General features: G+C 43.1%; 1 protein-coding gene across 1 annotated transcript in view; it reads left to right on the forward strand.

Annotated features, from left to right (window-relative positions):
* The window catches only part of CDC5L (cell division cycle 5 like), a 51,989-nt gene extending 37,875 nt beyond the window's left edge, over window positions 1-14,114 (forward strand). The window contains exons 15-16 of the mRNA XM_019520965.1: window positions 9,573-9,785; window positions 13,409-14,114. Coding sequence (XP_019376510.1) covers window positions 9,573-9,785; window positions 13,409-13,513 — 318 coding nt within the window. The 3' untranslated portion in view covers window positions 13,514-14,114. The remainder of the gene's footprint in view (window positions 1-9,572; window positions 9,786-13,408) is intronic.
* Window positions 14,115-16,637: the final 2,523 nt, after the last annotated feature.

Below are 16,637 nucleotides of genomic sequence, written 5' to 3' on the forward strand. Positions count from 1 at the left end.
CCCCCCCCCCCCCACCCTTGGAAGAGTTTATGAATAAAGCATATCTGGAGTCATCCATTCCTTGTCATACCTTCCCTGGCATCAACCATCATTGGTTAACCCAGTAGAAGCAAACCTTTTTGTTAAGTATACCACAAATTAGCCCTGCACCGTCCTTAGGTGCCACTCTGATCCCCTTCCCCGTCGTGATCTGCTGCTCCTTTTTCTGCTCCCAGCCCTGTGCTCCCTGCTCAATTTGCTACTTTGCTTTCTGCTTCTTGCCCTATCTATCTGCAACTGTGCTGGTGGACCCCTCCCCAGTCTTTACCAACCCCGCCCAACCTCACAGGAGTGGGGAACTAGGAGCCAGCTGCAGGGTCTGCAGACAGGAGGATGAGTACTAATGTTAGCGCATCAGTTGTCCAATCTATTTTTGACACCTGTGGCACAGGTTGGTCACCCCTGGGTTAACTGATGCCAAACAATACACCCTGACATTTCTGTTTAAGATTTTCCAGTGGACCTGTCTCCATGAATTTCTAATCCCTTTCAAACCTGGTTATGCTATCTGCATCCAGTTTCCTTCGGGCTGACTGTGCTTTGCTTTAAAAAAGGAGGGAGGGGAAGGTGTTTCTCCTGTTCATTTCACTGAGAACAGGCATAGTTAGGAGCAGAAAAATCTCACATCAGGACACAAATTCATCAAAGGTCTCCGCTGCCAAATGTTTATAATCTAAACACTCAGTTACCTGTAGGACCCAGTAAAGCTGAATTGGCAGAATTTCCATTTATATGTAATCCATCATCCCATGGACACTTAGCATGATAGACACATTCCTTCCAAGGCTCTTGTGGGCTACACAAGTGTCAGGCAAATCCCAGAGGAACCATCTGTACCTGTAATGGAAACTCCTTTCAGAAAAACAGAACCAGCGCTGAATGGGCAGCATTCTCTTATGTTTAGAAACTGGAAGCTTTTGCTAGGAATGAAGCTGCCACCATCACCACGTGTGGATTGGGGAGTGCTGAAAAGGTCAAAAGAAGAGATTCTGCTGCCAGAAATCGTTTTTACCCACAACGGGGAAATGTCTTGGCAGGGCAGAGTCTTGGGTCCAGAGTCCTGAGATCCCCAAGGGTTCAATACCCAGCTTTGAGAAGATTTAACCTCTTTTTATGTCAGTTCCTCAGCTATTAAAATGGGCATTGTGCCTACCTCCCAGGGCTGCTGTTCAGGTTTATGTTCCTAAAGCATGTCCAGGAAGTGGCTACAGAACTGGTACTCTTATTGCTTCTCTTTATAACGCAACAAAGGCAACAGTCCTTCCTGTTCAGCATTTGAACGGCTGAAGTCTTGAACGCTGGATGCTTCTGGAGCTCTGTCTCCTTGCATGTTACAAGCCTGGAAACTTTCTCAGTTGCCCACCAGACTCCAGCTGAAGTTGAAGATTTGAGACGTATTCTTGTCATTCCCTCGAAGCCAAAACCTTGCAGTCATCAGCTCTCTGTGCCACCATCCTGCCCTGGTCTGTGCAGATCCATGAGAGCCCAGATCAGTTTGGGGGCAAGGAGTGTACCCAGGGAGAGGCAAATCCGGTTCTGTTTCAAAAGAAGCAGCTCTCTAAGACTTTACTGGTATTTTTTCCCAAACTGCTAGTCAAGCAAGTTTTGGAAACTGGCTAGAAATACTGGGCATTTGTACACATACATTTTTGTGCTCCAATGTGCCAGAGATCCGGCATGGCAGAGCAGACTCAGTTAATTGAGTCTGCTCCGCACGTGAGCTAGCACGCACTGCGCTGTGTCGCATGCAGTTGTATAAGCGGCGAAATGCACGTCAGCTTGCAGAAAATGGCGGCGATGCGCTTTTGAACTAAAACACCTTGGATGTGTTTAGTTCAAAAGTGCGCTGCCACCACATGCTCAACGCTGACGCATGTCTCGCCACTTATACAACTGCATGCACCACAGTGTTGGGCACTTTTAAAAGCTCCCGGCACTGTGGCACAAACATGTACAAATGCCCACTAATTTCAGAGTGCTTTCGAACATACCACGCAGTATATGAACATTAACTTATTGAGATCCTTGTGCAGGAAGTATTACTTAAGTGCTGTAAAACAGCTGGGGGCACAGAGAGGTCGTCTTGGGGAGGAAGTCATGTTGCCTACCACTGACCATCCCAGGAATGTAGATGTTCTCAATTTACATATTTAGCCTGTTGGGTCATGCTGCTTCCTTATTAAGGGCTGACATTCTTATAGGCTTTAATGTTTGAGAGGTGCTATGTTGAGTCAACCTTGTTCAATTTTCAACCATTGCTGTAGACTTGAGTATTGTTTTTGTAAACTTTGCTTATGAATTTGAAAGGACAACTCATACTAGGTACCCATGTGGATAGAAATCAAGAAAATCATACTCAGCCTTGACAGAGCTCTTTATCATCAAAGGATGTTCAAACTCTGACCCCTGAGCATCAGGGGTCAGGAATCAAAATGATCAGTGGCCTGAGGTCGCCTCTGTCTGTGGAACTGGTACTAAATTTTAGTTGTGGTAGTGCAGGATATTGCAGCTGTCCTGCCCTCTCCCAGGTATCCTAGAATGCACATTGCATAGGCCTGAATTGCTACTGATGTAGAGATTTGCTGCCATTCTGCTTTTCTTTTTATGCTGAGGATTGACTCTTTTCAAATGCTCCTAGGTTCAATCTTTTCTTGTGGCTTCTATCTTGTACTAATAACATACAAGTACAGACAAATAAATGTATTTCTTTGGTAACCGCCCCCCACCGCATACATACACACAGGGATTTCCATATGATCTTGACACCCTTTATCACAAGGACAGAGCATTTTTGACAACCTGAAAGAATTAGCCGCTTTATCTGAAGGTCATTCTGTAGAGCTCATCCTCATTAGTACCTGATTATCCAATGCATAGGTCATAAATACGCATGTATTACTCCCCAGAGTTACTGTTTTCGGCTAATGGCCATTACAGTCCGGTTAGGATTTTCTGAGATGACAACACTACATGAAAGTTAAAGCAGTCTGTGTGTTTAAAGAGGCACATCCCTTGATTTACCAGGAACTGAAATACTTCTTAGGCATACAAGACTTGCTGCAGTTGGGACCAGTAAACTCTTCCAAATGCTAGTTATGAGCCCATGGTCAGAAAGAACACTTTGATTCCTAGGTTTGTACGGCAGGCTCATCTGCTACAGTGTGTACGCTTTGTGCTAGCGAAGCCATGAAATTTCTCCCAGGGGTCAGAGTTGTGCCACTCTCGAGAGGTGCTTTACTGTGGGTTTTTAATTACAAAGTCTGGAACCCCACGAGTTAAAAAGGCCCATAGAGAGATATGCCTGTAGGATATGCCTGAACTGGGAGGAGAGTGAGAATCTTCAAATATTACAGAGGGGGGAAAAGCTTCAAAAAAGTTAAATATAAGAAGAGAACCTAAAGCATTGCCATCACCAAAATGGCACTTTTCTAAAGTATGCCTCCAACTCAGTCAAGGTGGAGAGGGATAATTAATATGCTGCCATTCTAGCAAATAATTCCCACCAGAGGACATTAGAAAGAGCTGTGATCTATATGGATCTAGAGTCACAACCACTACTAATCTACTTGGTCAGATCTAACTTCGGTCAGCTTTTTCCTCTTATAAAATATATGAAATGTTTAATTAATCAGATCACCATTTTCAAAGAAGTGGATCCCAAATTTGTTCATTGATACCAGGTAGGGCACCGTTTACTTCCAAGCATTGTTGTTGTTTTGTTTTGCTTTTCTGCAAGTCTTGTATCAGTTGATTTAAAATATCAGTCCTACCAAAATGTGCTGTGAAACTTGGAGGCTGTTCATAATAATCCCTCTTCTGAGCAGCATGTTCCATTCTGGGACTGCTCTTGAGTTATTAGTTGTAGTCTTGGACAAACTATTAAGGAGGCAGGCGTAGCCTGACACAAGTGTTAATAAACAATGGTGGGATGTAATCCACTTAATAAAGCGCAAAATAGTAGTTCACCCTCCGGCCCTCCTAATTATTGGATTAAATAGGAGCATAAAACATAGACTGGCCTTTTCTCATATGCACATTTGATCTGATTTCAGTTCTGGGATGCAATTATATACGGCCATAGCTTGCTTCAGGGGACATTTATGAGTGATTTTTTTTTTTTTTTCTTTCTGTAAAAATCAGGATGCCTGAGTAAATCAGACTTAATTTTGACATCAGTTGAGAGTTATGCAATCTTTAATGGTCTTCTTTGACACTCTCTTGAGCAGCACTCTGTTTTCCTAATGACATTTGCATCTGAGCTCTGTTAGGAAACCGTGATCTATAGCATGATAGGAAAGTGCCAAAATTATGCATTAAGCCATATTGAGGCATGGTGGTGAATAGCTAAGCAGGTGTTAATATAGACACAGTCTACTTTTAAAGGTTGAAGTCTGCATTGTTCTGACCTGGAAGACTATTTAATCCCATTATTGTTCATATTACAGTAGCTCAGAGACCTCTCCCAGCTGTGGTTACGGCTCCATTTTGCCAGCAACGAAGTAGCAGATAGGCCCTACCCCAAAGACTTTCCAGTCTGCAGGATGGACAGAAGAGTGGCAGGAAAGATGATAAAAAAACCTGGGGCTTGGAGTGGTTGATCTGCTGGCAGCCACTGGGGAGTGTAGGGAGGAGCTGGGAAACAAATCCAGTTCAGGTCCAATACCTTAACCCCAAGACTCTTCTTCGCCGAGTTGGACTGTGTTCAGCCAGATCTCCCCAGATCACAATAGCAAAGGAGTTTGGGGGGAAGGGGCTTTCCTTTGAAACATGGGTCAAAGTCCTCTGTCTGAGACCTGTACATATTACCTAATTATTTCTCTCCCATTGTCTTTGTTTCCCCTGCCCCTTGCCTGTGGCATGGATTTGGGAGTTTTCAGTGCTCCTGGTTTTGTGTGCTATAGCTGTGGCACGTGGGCATTTGAAGCGAGGGTTTTTAGGAATCTTTGTGTAAACGATTGCCTGCAAATGCGGGGGACGAGATTCAGTGGCCCAGGAGGCTCTTTTCAGCCCTGTGTTCCTTCTTGGCATGGAAATGGGTCCCTTCAAAGTATGTTCAGACAAAACCCCTGAGCTTGCAGCAACAGGCAGACCCCAGCTACGTGGGACAGTTTGACTCGCTCCTGACTCATGTTCCACCATCTGGAAGTGTTGAGCGTAAGCTGCTTCATGTTGGTAGAGCTTTGTGGTGATAGCCTGAGTCCCCAGAACATGTCTCCCCTTGACTGCAGCCTTAAAAAAGATGTCTCCCCTTGACTGCAGCCTTTTCAGGCTATATAGCAGTTGCCTCTCCCCCCCATGCCCTCCTGCTTAGTCCTTCACCTGTATCTTACTGGTAGATCTTGCGGTAGTGAAAAAAGATGTGTGCTGTTGTTTTGAGGATTGCAAGCGATGATATCCCTGAGAGCATCCTTACTTTAGCTTACAATGAAAAAAGCACTGCCCATATGTAGGAAAAAACATGAGAATTGAGAGAGAACAGTTCATGCCCAATTTGGGAAGGTGCAAGTGAATACTGAAAGTTCCCATTGTGGGTTTGAAGATGCCTGGGGCTGAGATGAGCTGCTTGCAGTGATCCAGTGGTGATGTACCACTTTGTCTCAAGGCTATGCTCACTCTTCCATTCAAAGATAGTGGGTACATCAGGCAGCAGGACCAAAACTGGCCCAGATGTACCTGGAAACAACTCACTTTGCACAGAAGTCCTCCAAACATCTGTAATTTTCCTGATAGTTCAGGGGGGAACCAGTTGTCAGACTTTACTGAAATCTGTTTCTCAATTTTAGGTAAAGAATGCATACTAGTGTTTAAACATACCTCTCCATAACTGCCTGGAATTTTAGCCTGGCATTTGAACCTTAAAATTTTACAAAGCTTGAACTAAAGTTATATGCAGTTGTTGGCATTAATGCAGCAGTCAGCAATTTTTAATAAGCAGTATTTGTTACGAATGTTGAGGCCTCCCTTTGACCTTCCTACGGGGTCCCAGAGCCTTCTAGTTTGTGGAGGAGGCATGTATTCATATTTCTGTCTCCAGGAAAGGAAGAGGAAAAAGGTTATTACTTCTGTCTCAGGTTTGGGGGGGTGGGGGAGGGGGGTTTAGCCATAAGAGACATTGTTATGTTATGGTAGTGGAGCATCTTATAACTTAGCTAGGGAAGGAACAGAGTAGAAGAGCTAGGGCTACACAAACACAATCAGCTTAAGGATGTATATATACATATGAATAAGAATCCACATCCAGATTGACAGGGAGCCTTCAAATTCCCTTTTGACATTTTGGAGGTCTTAGACCATTGGATGATGACTCGGTGAATTATATTTTAATATAAATCTCATCAGAATCCAGTTTTATTTTGTGCCCTGAGTTTGGACCTCTGGCACCTTCAGCACCTCTCAAGTGTCAGGGCCCTTTGGGTAAATGTTTGTTTGGAGCCAGCCTGTGCCCAGTACTATGGGACCATGCCAGGGACTTCTGATTCCCACTGTGCACTCTCGTGGTCTCTTTGTCCCATTTACTGTATCCATAAAATGGAGAGAGAACCCCTAATAATACTGTTCTTCTTCGGTATAAGTAGAACTTGGCCTTTTGGCTGAGATCTGATGTTTTGTCAGAGCCCATCAGTCTACTTGCCTATGCTGCCATCACATAGTATTTGAGCTAAAATGAAAAGCATCTTTAGAAATGTATAAATAATAATGGCAATCAGAAAAATGACCCATTTTACCACATTGCTGCATTGGTTGATGGAGTAACAATATTAATCACATGGATGTTCAAAGCCTTCTTAGCTTTGCATCAGCAAGTAACCTCATGAACCCTGAACCTTTCTATTTTATTCAGATTTATACAGATGTTGAAAAGGAAATCTACATTGTAGGGACCCTGGAATCACTTAAAGGTGCATCACAAACGCTCCTTGAAAACTGTAGCCATCCAGTTCAGTTTAATCGTTGATCAGCAAGCCAGATAGCAAAAACACTCGTGTCTTCCTCTACCTTTAGCAGTTTCCCACCCTTAGAGTCCTCTTGTGACTGTAGCAAGGGTCCCCAAAGTTTTGTTCGTGGTGGGGCCTGCTGATGGGTGGGACAGGCTGCAAGTGGCCACATCACAAAATGAATTAGCAGTGTTCAGCAGCTTTTACATGTCTCATGTGTACCAGTTCCAGTAAGGAGAATCGTAGGTCTGCTGCAAAGGTCAGGTACTGCCAAGCAGTCAAGGGCTACAGCCTCACCAATTGGCTAGCTCTGCCGAGAGTAGCCGCCCATAAAAAGTCCCTTTGTAGGCTGCATAGAAATGCTTCATGGGCCACAAGTTGCTCGTGGGCCATGCTTCAGGAATCCCTGCTTTGTAACATGCATCTTATTAACAGTGTGTTTTTAAATAAGCTCATAAGCTGGTAATGTGGCTTGCTCCATCTCAGTCACAAACTTAGTTCCAGAATAAAGCATATAAATAAGCTGGGGCAGTGCAGGAGTTGAGGAAAATTGCAGCTTTGTGCAGACCTGGCTCATGTGACCACAGTGGTGGTGATTAGTTTGTGTAGATATTGGTGTCTGGTTATATTTGACACTGTACAGAATACTTGAGAAAAATCATTTCCTCTTTGCCCCTTACCCATCTCCTTATGCATAATCTTCCTAGATAATAAAATGCATTGGCTGATCACAGGATTAACTTGGCACAAAGCAGTGAATACTATCTTTATTTTGGATAATCAGTTTTAATGCTCTTATGCTTGGTAAATATAACATTTACCAACATAGCTTATGATTTAAAAAAAAATCAGCCCCTCAATGACTGATCGCTGTTATTGTTTTGAGGTGTATATTTGTGATTTACTTGATTTAAAGCAGCTTTTACTCCCATCTCTTGCACTGTCTAATGCACCTTATACTGGGAAGCTAACCTCTGAGGGCCTTAGCTTTCACCCTTTATTGAAGTTGGCATCTTTTGTACAATGCTCTTTGCAAAAAAGATGTTTTCCATGAAAGAAGCCTAAAACAACAAGTAAATCCATATGTCCATAAGAAGAGATGTGAAATGCTACACCTCTCCCAGATTTTGTTCAGAGAGATTTCCCAGTGCTACTAGTTGACTTGATTCAACATTAAAGGATTTCTTTGATATTGTTAGATTGGAATAGCTATTAACGAGCCTTCAAAGCTCTGACTGTCTAGTTAAATTTACTCCAAAAAGCAGGTGGCTCACTTATTGCTATCTCTGGCATGATATGGAGACATGATAGGTTCTGATGCCTTTTGTTCCCCCTAGAAAACGTTAGCATACTGTGCCTGGTTCTCTGCCTGCATTGTTCCCCAAAGGCAGGATTTTGTAGCCTGTATCAGGACTTATTGAAACCTGCCATTGCGGGTTGTGGCTACAGGCCTGGCTAGAAGTCCATCAGGAGTTTAAGCCTAGCGCACCACTGTTGGTACTCATTGAGATGATGCCACAAAAGATGATCAAGTTGCTCTGAAGTCTTGGCATCCTTTTATCTTGCCTCCTTCCCCATTTACTATATTTGATTAATTGGGAGCTTTGGGTTTGGCTTCTGGTCCTACCACCTCTTATGTGACCCTTGGACAGCATTTCAGCACAATATTTCTCAATATACTTCCCTGTAAAGTGGGGGTAATGTTGCTGACATTTCCACGTGCTTCTAAGGAAGCTGCTCTAAGGCTCCTCATTGGGGATTTTGTTGAGGGGGGGGTCTTTTGTTTTGTTGTTTTGTTTTTAGTAATGCAGAGGGCAAGCTGAAAGCGTTGGCTGTGCAGATATATGAAACAGTAAGGAGATTACTGGTCTCTTATATTTAGGGACCTACCAAATTGGGGGTGGCTACACCCTGATTTTGCAATTCGAGCATGGTGCTGGGCACTATTATTGCATCAGAGTGTGGCAGGGCCCTCATGCCTCTGATTGGCTGAGGGGCCCTGGAAGTCCCGTCCTTCCCCAGAGATTAACAGATGATCAATCTCCAAGAAGGGGTGAGACTACCAGGGCCCCTTAGCCAGTCATGTTGGGGGGGGGGAGGGACCTGCCACACTCCACTGCAGAAATCTCCTTCCCCCGTGCTTCAGGATGTCACCGCTTTCCGCCCTTTTCTGTTTTTGCAGCTCTCTTTTTTTCACTGCCAATTTCACACCTTTTCATGGCCCCTACACCTTTTTTTTTTTGTGGGGATCAGGCTTTTTTGTGGAGATTTCTGCAAAAATCACAAGGTCAGTAGGTCCCTACTTATATTCCATTTTCTCTTAATAGGCGTGAAGATTTCCCTCCCAGTCATGCAACTGGGATTGGTACCTAGCCATGATTTGCCTGCAGTGGTTCGGTTGCCCATTCAACACAGGGGCTTGGACAATTGCTGACTAACGGAGCCCAGCAATGCTTGTGTTTCTAAGTGGGGAAACTTGCTTTGGGGTTTTAATCCAGTAACCTCTGATCTTTCAGGTTATGGCATAGCACTATACAAATTTAAAATATTAAGCACAATTCAGCAAGAATAATACACTCACTGATTTCCTTTCTCCAGATAAATAGAGGTCATATGACGACAGAAGCAAAGAGGGCTGCCAAAATGGAAAAAAAGCTGAAGATTTTGCTTGGTGGTTACCAGTCTCGGGCAATGGGTCTCATCAAACAGTTAAATGATTTGTGGGACCAGATTGAACAGGCTCACCTGGAGCTTCGCACCTTTGAAGAGCTAAAGAAGCATGAAGATGCTGCTATTCCCAGGAGATTGGAGGTAAGTTTCCAAAGGCAATTTTAATGGGCTGAGAGAGAAGAGTCACAGGGCCTAAGGGGAAATGTGTTGATGCTGCTCGGGGTCCAATTGCTCCCACTCAGCTGTGTTCACTTTTTGCATGATGTACTTTTAAAAATTAGTATCAAGTTCTTAGCCCTACCTAATAAGGGTGTGCGAAACGGGGCAGATTTGGATTCGGCCCAAATCAGGGACACTGATTCAATTAATTGATTCGGATCACTGTCCCCGATTCGATTCATCCGAATCTGAAGATTTGATGCCAATTCAGAGAATCAGCGATTCGGCCATAGACACCGCTTTAAATGTGTTTTCTACATACCTTGAGGTACCAGGCTCAGCTCGTCAACACCACAGTGCTGGGGAGAATGGAACGTCACACAGGAGTGTGGGGGACACCCCCCCACACACACACACGCACACATGCTCAGCAACCAACCTGGAAGTAGACCAGAAGTACTTCTGGTCCATTTCTGGGTCTGTTGCCGAGTGCACTAGGGGACCTCCCCATGTTCCCCGCCCCCGCCGGCTCGGTGATCGGCCATGGGGGGACCCTGGGTGCCACCTAGACTCAGAGGGCACCAGTTGCCAAGCCAGGGGGGCACCGGGGACCCCCGTGTGCACGGTCCCCAGCAGACCCAGAAGTGCTTCTGATCCACTTATGGATCTGCTGCCAAACATGCTGGGGAGCCCTCTGCGCTCCTGTGGGACGCTCCATCCGCCCCAGCATCTCAGTGTTCATCAGCCACGCTTGGTACCTTGAGGTATGTAGAAAAAACATTTAAAGCTGTGTCTATATCCAAATCACTGAATCTTTCCAAATCTCTCTGAATCGATTTGGAGAGTTCTGGTTTAATTGGAGAGATTAAAGGATCTCCTAATTCTATTCGGATATGGAGATATAGCCACCGAATCAGGCCGAATCTCCACCGAATCGAATCGGCAACTAAAGCTTCACGCAGCCTTAATACCTAAGACAGCTTCTCCTTTTGTTGCCCCACACTGTCACATCCAAGAACCTCTGAACATTAAAAGCTCAGGCAAATCTGGTTTTTTTGCTTCTCCTGCCCAACCTTGTCCTTGTTTGTGTGTGCGTAATCTCCTAACATATTTAGCATAGGTTAAATGTTCCCTCATTATCTGTAGTTTCTATTAGGGTATATCGGAACAAATAACAACGCTGGCATAAACTGTCGTACCTCCATGGACATCAGTGGAGCTTGGGCAGTTTACACAGCTGAGAATAAGTGTTCTTTTTCCGAATGTTAAAACTTCTTATTGTCTTATTAAGGTTACAGTCACATTTCAATACCAAGCAAAATTGTAGAATAACCCATGACAGAATGGGTATTTTACTGTTAGTGCATCTTACTAGAAATTAGGTAACTGCTTCAGTTAATGCTAGAAACTGAAAAAAAAAAACATTTGGCGAGGATTGTTTCCGGTAGGAAAGGATGTCTGGCAAAAGCAGCTTTACAGTGACAGTTTGGAAAAAGAGGATATTCTTGGGCCATTGGAAAGCACCTGAACTTTGGCTTTAATTTTCATTTAAAAAGACAAAGTCCTACTGATCTCTGGATTGTAGCCGAAATAAATTACCCTGGCATTAATTTAGGGGCCTGCTGCACGGTCAGATAAAAGCTGGGTAGAAACCAGAGTTGTAGTGCATTTTCAAGCACTAACTTTGTAGCTAGTTGTCTCTGTTTATAGCCAAGATAGACATTTTTTATTGTGTGTTAATTAGTTTGCACATGTGGCTGGCCTAAACTTCTTGCACATTTAACCAGCTAATTGTGCAATATATGTAATGTGTAGCAGGGGCCTCATTTTGGGGATTTGTTTTCAAATTGGCTTCTAGGTTCATTGGCTAGCTTCAAAAGCTGATCTACCAAATGACCCGAACTGATAGTTTTCAACTTATTGTCTGATTTCTTTTGTGGAAGAGTGGGAAAGAGGGATAAGAAAATGGTGGATTGGGATTTGTGGCATTCTGAGCTGATTAAGCAAGAGAGAAGCAGCCATACTCTCTTCTCCCTCTTGTATTTAGAGAAAAAAAATCAGCTAAGATTTTATTTCCAAATGCTTTATAGTAGGAGATGATGTATGAAGCAGGAAGAACACAGCTTGATTTTTTTTCAGCTACCCAGCTGTGTGTGTGCAGTGTCAACAATTAGACCCTGCTTTGATTTTACAACAAAGCCAACTGTATATGGAAGTCATTAGGAAGGAGGAAAGGTGGATCATCACCAATACATCTCTCATGTATGGAGTTACTTTTCTGTACCATGCTTTAAACAGCTGGTGCTAAACTATAGATCATTCTCTAATTGCCCCCAGTTTTGTTAAGCATTGTCAGTGGGCCCATTTAAGACCATTTCCGATCACTGGATGTATTTACATATCTAAACAGAAAGCTTTACTCAACAAGCTGCAAGCTTTCTGCAGCCTTTCTAAATTGTTTTGTCCAAAATCTGCAGACTGTGTGGTCTTGAAGTCTCAAATGCATCATTGATTTATTTAAACAGGTCATGTCCCATCATCAGAAATACCCCTTTTTTTTTCTGTGGTGCTTAAATGACCAGATTTTGATGTCTGAAGGAAACTGTTGCTAGCATGACTTACTGTCATGCTTGAGTGGCTAGACTCCTTCCTCTTCTTGAATGGCTCTGCTCTGGACCTGGGTGCTCCTGCTAGTTAAGTTTTAGTCACTGACAATCCCTACAGTTTGGAGCAGCTCCAGTGTCATTGTGGGCTAATGTTTAACCAGCCTTATAGGACGTGGTGACCATTAGACATTTTTGCCATTGTCTAGGATAGATAGATGCAGTCCAACATCATGACGAAAAATGCTCACTCAAATTGCAACAGAAACGTGAGTGAAGGAAACAGCCGGTCAGTACAGTAGCCCCTAATGCCGTGTACATCTGTGACCATTGTGGCAGGACCTGTTAGTCTAATATGGGTCTTTACAGCCACAAGACAAAATGCATCACCAGCCAGTAGAATAACTGCTGTATCCATCATCACTCGCTGATGAATAGATGCCATATACATGCAGAGTATGTAGGAGTCAGTATTCAAGAGATATTTTGAGCTGTGTGAACTGGAATGAGAACAGGCTGTCTTATGATCTGATTTCACTAACAGTTGCAAAACTCGTAGAAGGAAAGCTTTATACAACCCATTGTTGAATTGCAGAATTCATTCACTGAACTGTAGAATTCATAGTGCATAACTTTAGCAGAATTCAGAAAGAGATTGGATAATACAGTCATGATTGAATTCTTAAACGAATCCAGGTAGGGATTAGGAGGTGACCTAATGAAGCAGGAAGAGGATCCCACATCTGACTAGCAGGAATTTCCAGCACCTTCCTGTGGAACATCCACTGCTGGTCATTGTTGGTAACAGGATCCTGGATCTAAGGGTCCCTGGCTCTGATCCAGCACAGCAGTTCCTGTCTCTCTAAACAAACCCAATAGTTCTTCTATCTCAGCCATTGATCTTGACTCTCCAGGGCACCAAATGTAGTGCAAGTTAGTCCAGGTTATGCTAGCCCAACTTGGAGGAGAACTGACCAGCCATTCGTTCTGTTTCCGCATTAGTGTCTAAAGGAAGATGTGCAGCGCCAGCAGGAGCGAGAGAAGGAGCTCCAGCAGAGATTTGCAGACTTCATGCTGGATAAAGAAACTTTCCAATCAAAATACTGAAGCACAAGATTCCTTTGTCCATCAATGTGACGTTTTTCAGGTGTACAGATACTTCTATGTCTTGCCATCCATGTCACAGAAATCAAGTATAGGTAAATTGCTGCTCTACGCATCTTGTGTTGTGTGGACTTTTTTAATGGACTTTCATTGTACCAAATGCTCTAGGTGTAAATGGCTTAGTTCAATATTAAAGATTTTTGGATTTAAACATCCAGGACTTTGATATTACAAGAAGAAATCTCTCTCTTTTTTTTTTTAGCCTCATTGTCATTGTTTGCTAGGGTTATTACTGATTCATTCTCCCAGTGTTTTACCATTTTTAAGATCTACGGAACATAAACCTGCAGTCTATGTGCCTGTAAGTAATGTCTCTTGAATAAACCTGGAATGTAAAGATGTCTATAAAAAGAAACATCTTCGTGTTGCTTATCGGGAAGGGAATATTGTTAAAAAAAAATGTCTGTCTCATGCCCTTGGTCTCTCTTTCACTATTAAAAAATTTAGAAGCATTATTATCTGTAAGGGGAATGAGATATAATCAGGACATAAATACAGCTAAAGCATTTCAATTCTTTTATCACTAAAGGCTCCTCTTTTAGCATCTGAATGTCCAGTGTGATCATTTTGGAATGTGAATGGATTAAGGAGGTTAATCTTACTGCAGATTAACTTCACCTCTTCCACTAAGGTGGAAAATAGATTTTTTGGAAGCACTCAGGATTGACCTAGCTGCTTTTATTACACAGGTAGCAATGGGGATTTTGCCACTGAGTGGGAGCAGTTAAGCCAACACAGTGGGAATTTCCAAAATGCTCAGAAATATTCCCTCCACTAAACTTGCAGAACCTCACCCGGGCTTGACTCCTTTGCACTGGATAAAAAAGGCTGCAGCAGCTTAAGGGAGGGGTAGATCCATCTGGGAGAGAATTTCCCCTGGCCCAGGAACTGAGGAAGGCAGCTATAGCCTGTCCTGCAAGGAGCTCACAAGAAGGTGTGATGGTGGCAGGAAGGTGCATCAGGAACAGGCCTCAGCTCTGGTGGTCCTGAGCAGTACTACACACAGGGTAACCTCCCATGGCAAAATTATGCTGGGAGCTTTTTAGGTCTCTTGAGCAGCCTGGAACTACAAGGTGTGAAAGTTGCTTAAAGCCACCTTAGTCCCCTCGGGCTGGAAGTTGTGTCTCTATCTTTTAGAAGCTTAACCCAGAACTGACTTGCTGGTTTGGACTACTGCTCACCTTGAGACTTCCCTAAATTGGAAGTACGACACCTTCAAGTGGGCCTATTTCCTAAATGACTGAAGCATTTTGCAGAACTAAGGCGTCAGCTGTGCTAGTCTGAAGTCAAGTTGAAGGCAGAGTAGATTTGCACCGTATAGACCAGTGGTTCTCCACCTATTTGCCATAATGGGCTACACTTGCAGCTCTTGATGCGTTTATGTGGGCTGCACCCACACAACTGACTTCCTATGTATTCATTTAACAGGATGTCACATGGGCTGCAGCAGTGTGCCGATTGAGCCATATGCAGGCCACAGGTTGAGAACCACTGGTATAGACTAGATGCATTAGCTTTCAAGAGGGCTGTTTAAGTGAGCTGCTGCTTACAACAGCTTATGTATCTCTGATTTAGTTGGTCTTTAAGGTCAAATCTACCCTGCTGTCCACCATTTTTAGAATCGTGCCCTAACTCGATTTCTGTTTTTGTTTGGGCTAATATTAAATATTAGCGGCTCAAGTTTTATTATAAGATAGGCGAGACATTTATTCCAAAACAATTCCTTAAATTCATACATATCTGCCAGAGATCTGTTGCAGAAGACTGTTTTCATGTTTTGTTTTTCCAACAGTACCTTCACATTTCTCCAAAACCCTAGAAAAACAGCTTCTATCCCCTTCTGCTGCTTGTTCTTCTCCATTTCTGTACAGTTGTCTGTGGAATACATAGCAGAGGGGAGAAGCAAACAGTCGTGATGTTCAGTACCTTGCAAAGTCAATGTGCTAATGCATATGAGTTTACACCAAAGCATGGGCTGTACTGTGGGTCATGATGTAGAGGACCCTGGAAAGAAACAGGAAGTTTATTAAACGTGCAGATTTTCTGTTTCCCTATATGCTATGGCCATCACTTTCATTGATTACTGAGGCCTGAGCTCTGCTGTCTTCGCTAGGACCTGATTGCCTGGCAGCCATTTGAGTCTCTCCCTTTTTCACCAACAGAAACAAGGGGTGAGGTATTTATATTAATGCACACCAATTTTTCTATAACACTTTTTTTTTATTATTATTATGCTGTTTGGCTTGTAACTAAATCAGAGGAAATGTCTTTAAGGATCAATCTTCTTGCATCCTGGCTATTTTAGCTTTGCTGTATATAGGGAAAGAAAATCTTCTAATGTGTATCATGGGAGGTATCTGACAGTTCTTGTGGTTGGATAGTAGCTAGAGATTTTAACAGAAAACCCTCATAGGTTTACCACTACCACAATTGGGTTTCTTCCGTTTCTTGTTGAGCACTGCAACAGTCTTTGAGGTTTCTTGCATTTCTGCTCAACAGTTTCAATGTAAGGCAGGTATTCAAACCTTCCAGCTCAGCACGCTCTACAATGGAAAGTTAGAGGGGCAGAGTTGTTCAGGAAAAATAATTTTTTTCCTCTGAAATTTTTGCACCGGTTGCAGTGAATACTAGAAGTTATTGCATTTTGAAAGCAGCATCACAATAAGCTTTCTATGGATTTGTATGTGGAAAAGGCATCAATAATGAAACTTAAGTAGAGTTGTTATGATTTCCTCACTTCACGTAAGGCGATAAGTTATAAATTTATTGTATGACACTGTTTCATGCTAGCTGGGAGTATAAAACTGTTTGTAACTCGTAACAAATCTCAATATCAGATATTCTTTAACTTTAAACTCTGAAACCAGTTTTCAAATTTCATCCCCAAAACAAAACAAAAATCAGTGATCATAGGTAAGTAGGGCTGGAACGTATCTCACAAGGTCATCTAGTCCAGCCCCCTGTGCAAACCAGGATCATCCACCTCACCCAAGTGTCTGTCTAACCTGCCCCTGAAAATTTCCAGGGAGGGCAATTTCCACAACTCCTCTAGGTAGCCTGTTCCAGT

The sequence above is a fragment of the Gavialis gangeticus genome, unplaced genomic scaffold (genome assembly GCF_001723915.1).
Source record: "Gavialis gangeticus isolate Ggan-Ray unplaced genomic scaffold, GavGan_comp1, whole genome shotgun sequence".
NCBI classification, from domain to species: domain Eukaryota; kingdom Metazoa; phylum Chordata; order Crocodylia; family Gavialidae; genus Gavialis; species Gavialis gangeticus.